This window comes from Ascidiella aspersa, chromosome 4 (assembly GCF_963924565.1).
Source record: "Ascidiella aspersa chromosome 4, kaAscAspe10.2, whole genome shotgun sequence".
Taxonomy (NCBI): domain Eukaryota; kingdom Metazoa; phylum Chordata; class Ascidiacea; order Phlebobranchia; family Ascidiidae; genus Ascidiella; species Ascidiella aspersa.
This window is the reverse complement of record NC_139450.1, coordinates 957,774-970,930: the sequence shown is the minus strand read 5'-3', so window position 1 is coordinate 970,930 and position 13,157 is coordinate 957,774. Positions and strand designations below refer to the sequence as shown.

General features: G+C 34.7%; 1 protein-coding gene and 1 pseudogene across 1 annotated transcript; one reads left to right on the top strand and one right to left on the bottom strand.

Moving 5' to 3' along the window:
* The first annotated feature begins 2,092 nt into the window (after nucleotides 1-2,092).
* On the top strand, nucleotides 2,093-8,469 carry LOC146146533 (uncharacterized; annotated as a pseudogene).
* Nucleotides 8,470-8,750: 281 nt separating this feature from the next.
* On the bottom strand, nucleotides 8,751-11,862 carry LOC146146532 (COMM domain-containing protein 4-like). The gene is made up of 7 exons (XM_083387647.1): nucleotides 11,796-11,862; nucleotides 11,073-11,138; nucleotides 10,756-10,795; nucleotides 10,569-10,688; nucleotides 10,162-10,325; nucleotides 9,496-9,574; nucleotides 8,751-9,430 (listed from the first exon to the last, which is right to left on the bottom strand). The coding sequence occupies exons 2-7, from the start codon at nucleotides 11,124-11,126 to the stop codon at nucleotides 9,387-9,389; spliced, it is 501 nt and encodes a 166-aa protein (XP_083243773.1). The 5' UTR covers nucleotides 11,127-11,138; nucleotides 11,796-11,862; the 3' UTR covers nucleotides 8,751-9,386.
* Between the last annotated feature and the right edge of the window lie 1,295 nt (nucleotides 11,863-13,157).

Here is a 13,157-nt window from a genome sequence, read left to right as displayed (position 1 = left end):
AAGAGCAATCCTGTTAAATAGCTAAACTCTGCTTGCCGGTTCTGGCCCACTGGCCGTAGTTTAGTTACCCCTGGAATAAACGACATTAAGGCGTTTTGGCGCGAATTGATAATATGTTGTGATATGGCTTTCGCAATTAACAAGTAACACCTCACCAACCTAAAACTAACAAAATAGACAAACGTAACGCTCATATGTAAATTTGTAATGCCGCTAAACCAAATCATATGCCAAAAAATCTCGAGTCTCTACAGGACTGGTATAAGCTTTTTGTGAATTTAATTGCATAACGTTTTTCGCACTAAAATATTGTTATTTTTATGTATTTTGTACTAAGTTATCGACTACTTTTCTATTTATTTATTTTACTAAAAATAACTGATGATGCTGCTTTCGCAAAATATACGTTTTATATAACAAATCATACAATTTAGGTTTACACTTTTTTTTACTTGTTTAACGCGTTAGCGAAGCAGTGATCAACTAAAAGAAGCCTGCTGTCAATCAATTCGTATTACATAATATTCTACTTGCTAATTATAACACAAACGCTTAATTCGCTCGCAACAAATAAACAATTTAATTAGTGATATGACCTTGCGTTTTTTTTTCGGTCATTTAGCGGAAGCGTCGTCAGCATTTGAGTTCGCATAACATCACAAAAAATTGCCCTTTAAGATGCACCAAAGCTAAAAGTTCAGAAAGATGTCCAGACGAGGCAAATGCAGAGAAGTGATTAGATCGATGAAAACCAGTCGTAATCAGGGCTGAATTACACGGCAAATATTGATTACCGAATTACGACGCAATAAAATGAAAGCCAACGGCGTGGCTAATGCTTAACTGTTGCTTGGCGCTCGCATCAATCTCACAAGATTGAGCGGTTCGTCTGTTTTGTTTAAGCAGCGACGGAGCTGTCATCGCTTTAACAAATTGTAGACTTGCCACAGGCGAAGTGCCAGGACTGACAAGGCTTCGGTGCACTAACTGGATAATTATGTTGCAGTAAGGGTCGGCCAAAGTCTCTTGTTCGGGTCGATATTGCCGTTTAACCTTAGCCTTGACGGCAAAAGCTTGGCACTCTTGCTAATTCAGTTTACCTTGGAGATTTGTAAAAGCAAAGGCTGAACAAGCGGCGGTGAAGCGTTTTTTTAAGGCAAAATTGAACAGGTTAAATGCAGAATTGTTTGAGTAAAACACTTGAAATATAAGAGCTTAGCAAAATTCGAGGTTTCAGTATTCTTAGTATGTTACCCAGTTAAGTGCAAGAGATTAGGTTTATTGTCTGGCATCAAAGTTGTTATTAATTAAGTCTGATTCTAAAAAAATGTCATTGCAGCACAGTGTGTGTAGTTAATGTTGCCACAGTTAATATTAACGCACAGTTAATATCTGTGCAAAGATGGAAACATAATGGCTGAAGGTTTAGGTTAGCGTAGTAGAAATATTAAAGCCCATCCAAAAGTAGGGAGCATTTTGTGAACGGTTCAAATATCTCTTTTTTATATTTTCAAAATGTTTAAACGTTACCTACTTCTGTATGGGCTTTGATATACCTGCCATGTGCAAAGTAAGATTTTCAAAAGCTGTTCTTTCGAATTATAAACATATTAATTTCCGATGTTTGAAGTATGAAGTTGATTTGGATGTCAACTACTTAGTATATAAGTTTATTACCGATCATAATGAAAATAGAGATAAACGTTTACATGAGGTCCGAAAAAGGCATAGGGGGCAGCTACCTATATCCATCCCAGGGACTTTAAATCAATACAAAAATCAAGTTAAACGCACAGAAACTTTACTAATTTAGTATAAAAAGCGCAAAATTAACTATTTGTTATTTAGTTAAAAAATCAATTCCAAACTGATTACTTTTTATCGGTGAAAAAAATTGAGAAAAAAATCTTAAGGTGGAAAAATAGATGTGAAATTTTGGCCAGTATAGCCTTTGCAAGCCGTTGGTTCTGATTGAGGCTTGTAAACGTTGTGTAGTTACATATACATAAATATTTTACGGGTTTTTGATCAGGCAACTCCAATAATTTGCAGAATCAGGTTGGCAAGTTGTAGTTTGTTGTAAAACATCAGCATGTCGAGCCATAATCGCCGCAAAGATGTCCAGCTTATTGATTTCATGGGATGGATGACTGGGTAAGTGGGAAAAGGGGAACCACCGACTCTGAAATGCCAAAATTGACCCACAAATTGTAAAACAATGCAAAACCAATTATAAGGTACGCGAGTTGATATTTGATACCTTCAAGAAAAGCGAAGGAAACCTTCTCCAACTGCTTGAATGCGCCGCTATAACACTAACATACTTATTTATTAATGCCGAACAAAGCTTTTCATTTCCAGCATAAGAAACGTAGTTCTTTAAAATTTAAAATCAGTCTAGCTATAGTTTTTCGTGTAACTATAAAGAGAAAAACAGCAACATTAAAGTATAGTAATCCAAGGTTATCAGTGTATATCAGGGGTACCCAAGCTTTTATGATCTCGTACCACTTGCAAACCTTCGCGTACCACAGGTTCGGAGCCCCTGGACCCTGGTGTACAGTAATCTAGGGTTACCCATGTGTGAATGAGCACACCGGTTGCAGTAAAATCTTGCAAAAGATTGTGTAACAAATGCTAAGCAAATCGATCAACATTTGTTTGTAGGAATAATTGCACTTTGATATTAGCACGAAACACAATTATAGGATCACCTAATAAAAGTTTACGTCACAAATTAACAAACTTGCGATAAAACGTCACTTGAGACTGTTGAGAGTTTTAAACGCTTTTAGGTTTTATTATTTGTCATAAAAGCACTACTTTTTAATTGATGGAGCGCGACTTCAAATTGGTTCGTCGCTTAATTTGGTTGGGCCGCCGAATGCGCTAGTTTTATTGGGTACGTTAGATTAAGATTGGTTATGAGCGAGATTGCTTTAACTTATTTGAAAAAAAAATTCATAAGCTATACGAAGGCATGGCTCACTTTAATTAAATTGCATTAATGCCAATCTTTCATGTTTTGTTCGTTTACAAAAAGTTAAGTGAAAAAAAGTTTGCGCTTCAGTGTTTGTATGCCGCGAAAATATGTTGTGAAACACTGTATTAGGCTAACCCTTTATACGCCACAAACCGCTTACATTCTTCCTATTGTTACGCCAGGGATGCAGGTGGTCGTGGCAGGGGAGGCAAGGGGAGGGCTGGGGACCGATCATCCAGGAAGTCAAGTGGTGGTCACAGGAGGTTACAGCAGCAGTACGAAGCAAGGCGCATCTCTGGCTTCACAGCTGACGAGGTCGATGAGTTCAGGCAGATATTCGAGTTCTATGACATCGATAACTCGAAGATGATGGACTTGGGGTGAGATTTGAAGTCGGGTTTTTGTTTTTTAAGTGTTACGCAGTGTATTGTTTGCAGGTTTATCGTAATGTGTTTTTATGGTTTTACTTCATGTTAATTTTTTTTAAATTTTACGTTATGTTTTTTTCAAGTCTTACGGTATGCTTTTTAGGTTTTACTTTAGTTTTTTTTAGGTGTTACGTCGTTTGTTTAGTTTTTGTCATGTTTGTTTTTAGGTTTTACGTCATGTTTTGAATTTGCCTTAATTGACTCAAAGGCAGTCATACTTTTTTTCAAAACATCGAGGTATATATCAGACTAAAACACGAGGTAACGGACATTCCGGGCGTATTCTATGGCTCGGTGTTTTACCATTTCCCTGGCTCTTATTTTAGGAAGTTACACTTTAGAAGCTTCCCGGCGGCTTAAGATTTTTATGGCGCTTGACTTCAATATAGTTTTTCGTTTTGAAAGCTAACCAAAACCTACATCTTTGCAGCAACAACGGTTAAGTCTTTTCGCCTCGGTTTAAGAATTCTGTAGCACTTAGCCGAAATTAACAGCTAGGTCGTCGTGGTTTTACAATATACTACAAGAGTTCTTAAACTAAAAACGTGCCTCCCTAGAGGGAAAGCACAGGACTCTCTCAGAACAACTATCAACCTCATACATTCCAAGCGCATCTTGGTATTGTTTATATTAATCGGAAAACCATGGCTGTATACAGCAACTTTAGTTAGCAGGCTATTTTGTTGTAGTTTAAAGTTTTTATGTCGCTCAAATTACCACATAAGTTGTTGTTTTTTATAACCACAGAAACTTAATGGTTTAAGTAGTCTAAGCAAATTATGGTTTAAGTATTCTATGATACTCAAATCAACAGCCGCTATGTCGTTTTATCCACCATGCTAAGAATAATGACGGATTAAGTATTCTATGATGCTCAAATTAACAACAAGCTTGACGTTAACCACCTACAGCGACCTAAAGATGGCGTTTTAAGATTGATAGCGATTTAAGTATTCTATGACGCTCAAACTAACAACTATCTCGACGTTATACAATCTACAGTGACCTAGAGATGGCTTTGCGAGCTTTGGGTTACAATCCTCATCAGGATGAAGTGGAAACGCTTGTGAGTCTCATGGATGTCGATGGAGACCCAACCATAGACTTTAGCGAGTTCTGTATGCTGGTTGAGTACATTAAAGAAGAAAGGGGAGAGTACGGCGAACTCAGGTAAAAGTTTGCTCGATTTTAAGTTGCACGTTAATTGCAACAAATTGATTTCTTTATTTTACGTTAAAGTTTTTTTACTCAATTCAAACATTTTACCGTCGTTTGATACTTATTCCGCATTTTGCAAATAATTTGCGACTTGCAGGTCCACGTTTTGTGTTGTGGAATAGGAAGTAATTTACTATTTTGGCTAAGCATCAAATACCACTGAATGTGGCACGAATATTACGATTTGACAAAATCATATTACCGCTGGATTGTAATACCGATCAATAAGCTTCAATACTGGAAATATAGCTCAGTTGTATTTAATGCTAAAAAGCCTTACTTTTAACTTCGTTTCGTGGAAGTTTTTGCAGTGAAGTGAACTTGTTGTTTTAAGCAATTGTTATCCACTTTAATTTTTCGGATTTAAATTTTGGAATTTTGGATGAAACTTTTACTCAATTTTGACGTTAGGCAATTACGTGTATCACTTTTTTTTAATTCTAAAATAAAAAAATTTACCTCGTATTCAAACTACAAAACAAAGCGGTTTGAGCTTCAGACAAAAATGAAAAACGGCCAAAGTCAGGAGATGTTTAAAATTTTATAAGATGCTTAGAGGGAAATCATTATCGACCTGTATATTTGAATTAGCAGGCTGCGCAAAATTCCCATTAATGGTGGAGTATATACTTTCTACAAATATTTATCAAGCTTTATTCTGTTTAAAACTTATTTTATTCAAATTTTTATTTGACTTTTATCTTCGTCGTAGACATGGTAGGCCTAATAGAATATTAAAGCATGCGTTTTCGATGTTTCGAAAAAAATAAAGCCTAATTCAATGAGATTAAATATTAATGAGCCTTTCAGATTTAATTCTAGTTTTCTAAAAGTTAAAACTAAAAGCAGACATATTACTAGGGGTTCTAAGTTAGATACTTGACATTCCGATAACGACACCCCATAGTAAAAAAAAAACGTATGGCGATTTAATCAGATACCAAATGAGGTCTTTACTGTCCTTAAACAAGCAAAATAAACTATATAAAACCCTTAAAAGTAAATTCTTCCAGACTATTAGGCTATAATGTTTTACTGTTCATACGCTTTGTTACCTAAAATTGCCATACTACTACGTTTAAAGGTTTAAGGGTAAAATCACTGCGTGGGTCGCAAATAATAGCCGAGATTCCTACAATAAAATAGGATCGGGTCGTCACCGATACCACCCTAGTATCGGACGAATTCAGAAACTACAACATTGCATCGGGTATCGACACGATCTGATATTATCGGACATCCCTAGTTTTAAGTTTAAAGCTTACAGACTAAGGAAAGTCACAAGTGACCTGATGTTAAGTAATTAGGCGTGTATTGTGATGCACAGCAGGACTTTTATGGCGGCATAATCTATTTATTTCCTAAATTGTAATTCTTCCCAGGGAAGCGTTTCGGTGCTTGGACCACAATGATGACGGAATGGTTCAGGTTGATGACCTCATCACCATGATGACGACACACGGAGAGGAAATGTCGCTCAAGGAGATCAACGAAATGATAAGGTGGAAAATATTCGATCTTTGAAGTTTTATTATAATCAAAATGTTTTACAAAAAAAAAATTTCGAATTACAAGGCAATGTCAATATTTTTTGATAAATTTAACTTATGGATAGAAATCGCTTCGATAGCTAAAATATATTACATCGGATCGGCACCGATACCAGCCTATTAATTATATCGGACAAGTACGGATACACTTACTATCAGCTAACGATATTATATGATACCCACCTTACCCCTGTTTTAGGAACAAAATATAACTTACTTGTACAACTAGAACATAAAATGTTAGTAATCAGATATAATAGTTACGGTCTTAAAATCTATTTCAGCGATCGACAAAACCAAACTTGGTAAAATCTGTACATGCAAATTTCCTTAGGGCTAACTCTTTAAATACCATGTTAATATTGGACAACTACAGATGATATATGTAGCCTATATTTCCCCCAAGGTTTGGAAACAAGGACAAGTCCGGATCTATCGACTACGAGCAGTTCGTTCGAGTCATAAGGGAGAGCAACCGACATTTTTTGCGCCAAGACGCCGCCAAGAAGCTTCTGAAGAACTTTATCGTGTCCACAAACCGGTCCTCTGTCCCCTGTAACGACACACTGAAACCCTGCACAACCCCAAGCCCCTCGGGGTCAAAACGCCCCAGCCAAAGCAAAAGGAACTCCGGGCACAATGAAGGTTCGCGGTATAGGGATACCAAAGCCCATGTAGAAGTACCATTTTGAACGTTTCGAATGTCTCTTCATTTTTTAACTGCGCTGCGGAATCGGTTAAAACAACCAGAGTTCCGACTCCGACCAAATGTGCCGATTTAATCGAGTCCCGGGTTCGACTCTAGCCTGTGTCTCGCCGATTTACGAAACTAAATTATGGTGAATATACAGCAATCCACTCATACGACGCATTAACCCAAAATACAAGGTTAGAAAATTATCCACCATATGTTATTCCACTTTAACGATTTGCAGTTTACGTCTTTTTTCAAATATACTTTTGCTAGAACGAGCTCTTATTGCAGGTTTCAATAGAGACGTACACGGACCGACACAATCTAATCTCAAATAGAATATAATCTACTCATTTGCTTTAAGCGACCCTAATACGCCATCTAGCGTTAGATATGAAATAAAGTGCCTACGGAGCTTGACTTCAAATAGAGAAACAACTTATCATTACAAGGGAATTGCTCTGTTTTGAGATTTTTTGACAAATGTTATCTGTATTTTGACTCTTCCTATGTGATTTCAGTTGTTATTTAAGCCATTTAGGTCTTATTCCAAAGGGTTTGGAACTTATTTTGTCGTAGATATTACTACGTGTTTAGTTTTATTATGTAGTTGGTCTTAAAACTACGGTATGACAGATAATTCCGCTTCAGAAATGGTTGTTCTATTGATCTTCATGGTGTGTTCTTGTGAAAACAACAGTTCTTTTGAACTGTGGCCAGACCAGTGAAAGGCTAAATCCTGTTTCCTGCGATATGCATTGTATACTAACGAGTTGCTCTTCTAGCAATTAATTTACCGTGATGAGAAATAGTAGCCTCGACATCACATTTACCGATTAATTCCGGTTTAAACTTAACGAAACAATATTTCAAAGGTTCGTCCCAACCAGTGGAGACCATAGACACGTTGATCAAGGCTATAGGAGGCCCCATACTTATGACAAGCGCAATCATTGTGACGGCTTCAATGAAACGCAAGAAGCCAAAGAAGTGGCCATCGATACAACGGGTGCTTGGACTACGGTAAGATATGTAAGGTCTGAAATGTATTTAGACTATATAGTTTTTAAATATTAAAAGAATTGGCTACAAAATCTTTTGACGTTATATCAAACTTTACATTTCCATGCCATATTTAGTTAGGCAAATTTACCGATTTCGCCATCTCCCGAGTCCGGCTGACCCCACAGCTGGTACTTTACCCATTTACGTAACTAAAATAAGGTGGGTATACAGCAATCCCCTGATAGAGGTTTCATATTATTAAAACACCCACCATACGTGGTTCGAAAATATCCCACTTCATGCTATTTTACCTTTACAATTCGTAGCTTAGTAGCCCTAAATTTGCTACTGCGCATGCGCACGTCCGATTAGGGACACGGTTCTCAGGTAGTCTTACTAGAGTCCCGAAATCAAGGAAAGCTATAATAAACCGACACCGTCGAGTCTTGGGTCTCGAGTCCAGTGACTTAGTAATTGCAAAACTTTATTCGTTTTTTTCTCAGAAACAAGTCGCGACCAAGTTTATGGAACCGAAGTATGTTTGGCAAAGGGGAGCCGGTTAATACAAGCAGGACACAAGTTTACCCTTGAAATTGGATTTGCCTCCACTATAAGTGGAGGTTATTTTCAACAGAAAATTCCCAAGAGTTTTGAACAGTGATACAAAAAGGAGTGTTTCAACCGTATAGGCTGTTTCTCAATGAAAAATAGAATGAATTTTGTTGAATACCATTTAAAGTAGGTCTATGGCGTTATAGTTTTTAAGCAGTAACAAGGTGATTTATTTAGCGTTGATCATTTAAAAACGTAGATACCATTAACGTCCAACAATAATATATATTTTTTTACGTTTTGAGACATTTGCGCCAAAATAAAAATGAACCAGTAGGAAAAGTCACTTAATCTATGCATTTCAAAAATAACCTTATCGTGGTTATATTAATACAATATAATCGGTAAATTTGGTGTTAAATATTTTAAAGCATAATTGACAGAGGTTTTATACATAAAAGGGATATAAAAGCACATTTAAAAGTAGGGAGCGTTGTGTGAACGTTTCGAATAACTCGTCTTTTTTATATATGTTGATGTTAAAAATGAATCAAGGGTTATTTTAAAACTGCAAAATGTTACTTGGTACTCCTGCTATGCTGTTAAAAAGAAGTTATGTATTGCGATTTGCGAATTACTCCAATCAAGTCCATGATATTTTTGTGTAGTTGGTTATTATGTGCGTGTAATCTCAATGTTGAACAATAATGTTATTTTGTTTTACTGTGTTTTTTGGGACGTGTTTTGTTTTTTTCATATGATATTTTTTGTTGCGTCATGCATTTGTTAATTTAAATACAGTTTTGAAATAAAGCCAGTAGTTTTTCTCTAAAACTGTATAAAAATGCTACAAAAATGCAATCAAAAGAGTTAAAAATTATTATTGCACAAAAAATGAATGTAAAATGGCGCTACAAAATGACAAATCAAATACTTTGAATAATGATGATTGAAAACTAAATGTCTATTTGCTGCATTTGCGTTTGAAGAACCTTCATTTCTGCAACAAAAAGTTAATAAATTAGAAACTTAGAACATTTTGTGAGTACAACAAAAGTTACATACCGTGCAGCAAGACTTTAAATTTACTTTCAGTGGATACAAACTCAATAACTTCCTTCTTTGTTGTATGTGGGTCTTCAAGCTAAAATGCAAATCGGTATCAACAAATAAAACCTTTACTTTGTAAAAAGCATGCACTAGGTTCCATAAAGACACTATACTGACATAGGTCATTCACAAGTGTTATTTCGATTTGTCCTAGTTTTTATATTTATCTATATTTATTTGACACTGTTAGAAACTATTTTCTCGGCCAGGAAGGCTAATCTTTTGTATAAAATTCATAAGATAGTTATTGGTAAACTAAAACGAATGGCCAATATATTGGCTTGTAAAAACTGTTTAAACTGCCTTGCATGTTTTTTAAAAATAGAAAACATATTTAAAGAGTGTGGCTAACACAGAATAGAGGATTATAACATTATAGTAGTGGCTAAGGTTAACATATATCAAAATTGTATTGTGCAATGTTTAGGACACATTTTTCTGTGACACTGATCCTGTGTAACCACTTGGTGTGGGCTGGGAGAAATTATTATGAGATAAAATTCCAAGTCAACTCTATTTAACACTTTCTAAACATAAATAGAACAGAACTTGGCGTTAAACAAACTTTAGATATACTAAATAAAATAAAAATTGAATGAAAGCTATAACACCACTACCGACCACTATTCTGACATCGATTGTCCTTTCATTGTTTCCAACAATGGGGTTTATCTTCCAATCGATGTCCTTGAAGTGAGCGCTGCGACGAAGACTTTTCAGGAGTAGCTCGTCGTGAATTGCCGATGATTTTGATTCGTAGGTTTTACAAAGACTTGTGGCATGTTCTACAAAACATTATCCATATTAAGATTCGAAACATCAAAGGTTTATATCCCTTTGCTCTCACCAAGTAAATCTAAAACATAACAAAATATTATTAGCAGAAAAGGAATTACGACTGTCTTATTTTTATTTTTAATAGGAGACAATATTTCACCAATGAACAAAGCATTATTGCAGAACAGTGGTGTAACATTACAAGGATGGGTCTCACAAAATAAAAACATTTTCTTAAGAATAAAGCCAACCTTTAGGAAGCCCAAGTTGTTGTAGTTCATCCGATAAAGTATCTCCGTCGACGTCGTGTTTGGCTGCACTTGAAATTATGAACTGCAGACCAGCTATGCTCGCTTTAATGTCACCAATGTCTGAAATAAATAGGGGGTTAAAACATAGTACATAATAATTAGTTTATCACTCACACGTCAGACTTACCGAACTTTGCATCAGAAGTTATTTTTTCAACTTTGGCGTACTGAAAAACAATATTTTATAGGTAAAGATTTAACTATGAACAAAATAAATTATTTTAAAGGTACTAATGAAGTTGTGCTTAGTAAGTGCAGTGTTTTAAGGCAATATATAACATTAGGCAGAAATTTAGTATATTATAAAATTTAATTTAAAAATTAAAACACAAAAATATTATAAAAGTAAATTAAATCACCAGCAAGGATTCAGCAGTAGTTAAATTTTGAAACACGTATTTAAAACTAGAATAATTCAACTAGGTGGCAACCTAACAAACTTACATCAACTTCTTCACCTAGGATTCCTTTGATCACTTGCGTCACAAAAAGCTTCATTTTAACAGACGTCTACATGTAAATATAACACATGAAATAAGTCTTACAAAATAAAGTTAGTCTAGGCCTGCAAGTACATATTTTAAATGCTACTTTACAAACAAAACTTTAATCAAAATAGAAATACACATGAAACTGAAATCAAAAGTATGCACTTTAAACTTTCTGCTTATAAGAAATAGAATAGCTATCATAGCCACAGGTGCTGAACGTGGGTGTGTTGGGCATTTGAAGATACCCTGTTCTTTTTTAAAAAAAATTTCAGAATAACCAAGTATAGGCACGAGGCCATAAAGCCTTCAAATTATATTATTAATTATATGTAAATGTTTTTTTATTTATTTAATGTTAAGTTTTCCATTTTATTGGAAACTTTTTTAGCTTACAGGCGCTGTAAGAAAGTGACACTATGCGAAATGGTTTATATCAGCCATAATGTGCTACAGCATAAATTCTGGTAACTAAGTGATGTCACGGTATTTGTGCGATTAGTAATCATTTTTACACTGATTGGAAAAAATGCTCTGAAAACTTGAAACTTCTAGTACCAAACATACACACAATAAATAAATATAAGTTAGTTTGCAAAAATCTTTTACTTCCAACGTTGAAACAAAAGTAGATCATAATAAATAGTCAGTAAAAAAGATACAAATTTAAAAAACTTACCAGACGAGATAAAATATTGATTTCTGCCAGAACCCAATCCGGGCAATCCAGATCACCACAGAACTTGAATCTCTAAAAATATATGTTTATTAATTTAAAGCTTTTAACGAATAACCAAGCGAATAGCCGCCAGGCAATCCGCGCGACAGAATAAGAGTGCCATATTACATATGTGATAAGATAAGAATATCTACAATGTATATCCATATGTGAACAACAACTGTGATTCAGCTCTTGGAGGTAAATGTGTCAAAAACTAACTTTGCTAAAGTATGAAAACAATGTAAGATTAGCAAAAACTTTATTATACAATACAAAACGGTAACTTTTCACATTATTAACAATATTGCAAGTAGTTTGTTGGTTAATTACCTTTAAGCTGACTAGGAAACTTACAAATCTTACGCAACTTCATTTGTATTTTAAACGTAATACAACAACCGGTAATAAGAGATAATACACAAAGTCCAGTAATGTACAATAACAACAGGTTAGGTACAATAACATTTCTTACTTACCATAGCAGCAGCTTTGTTTAGTCAATCGAAAACAACTTATCTTTGCCAAAACAATCTTATTCTTCCAATTTTTAAGTCTGCAAATTTGTAAGATTTTCAACCTTTTTGACATGTTTTTTTTAATTCTTGAACCGTATATCATATAACAAGTTAACAAATATTTTCAGCTATCCCTGTTAATAGTTCCAAAACCTAGGTTTTGAGTAAGTTTTTGCGTTTATTTCGGAAAATAAATGATCTTACAAATATTACTTATAACGTTGTGAGTTTATTCGTAATACAACGTTAACTAAAATGTATTTGTTCTAAAAAAGTAATGACATTTTTGCTTAGATAAAAATAACATAATATTTAGAAACACTTTTCTCAAAAAATAATTCAAAATTACAAAAAAAATTATGTGCACTCGTGTAGAACGATTCTCAGTCATTCGTAACGTCTTCTACACTTATAGAAGACGAACGCAGAGCTTTTCATAAGAGTTTTTTAATCTAGAAATTACGTGCCACAATACACGAAAAGATCGCCTAAATGTAAACTGATGAAAACAACTAGTAACTAAGAAATGCATTGAGCTTTTTCGGTGATTTTAATGACAAACAAATAGGTAGGGATAAGGCATCGAAACCAGGGATTTCTGATTCTTGACTTTTATTCCGATACAGATGCCCGATATTTTTGAATAAAAAGCATCACGATTCGATCCGATACCAAGTGACAAGGAAAATGAATGAAATAAAAACGCTCAAAGGTTTGTTTTTCAGAATATTAGGCCAAACTTTTCTTTAGCGTTAGGAAATTTAATTCAGGGAGTCAAAGCGAACCGGGCCTGAACAGTTTTGTG

What these genes read in the sequence shown, in the direction of transcription:
- LOC146146532 (XM_083387647.1), bottom strand. Translation starts at nt 11,126, where the DNA reads ATGAAGCTTTTTGTGACGCAAGTGATCAAAGGAATCCTAGGTGAAGAA. An exon ending in CAATCGATGTCAGAATAGTG is followed by an intron (nt 9,575 to 10,161) that starts GTCGGTAGTGGT and finishes TTTGCATTTTAG; the next exon opens with CTTGAAGACCCACATACAAC. An exon ending in ATTTAAAGTCTTGCTGCACG is followed by an intron (nt 9,431 to 9,495) that starts GTATGTAACTTT and finishes TTTTTGTTGCAG; the next exon opens with AAATGAAGGTTCTTCAAACG.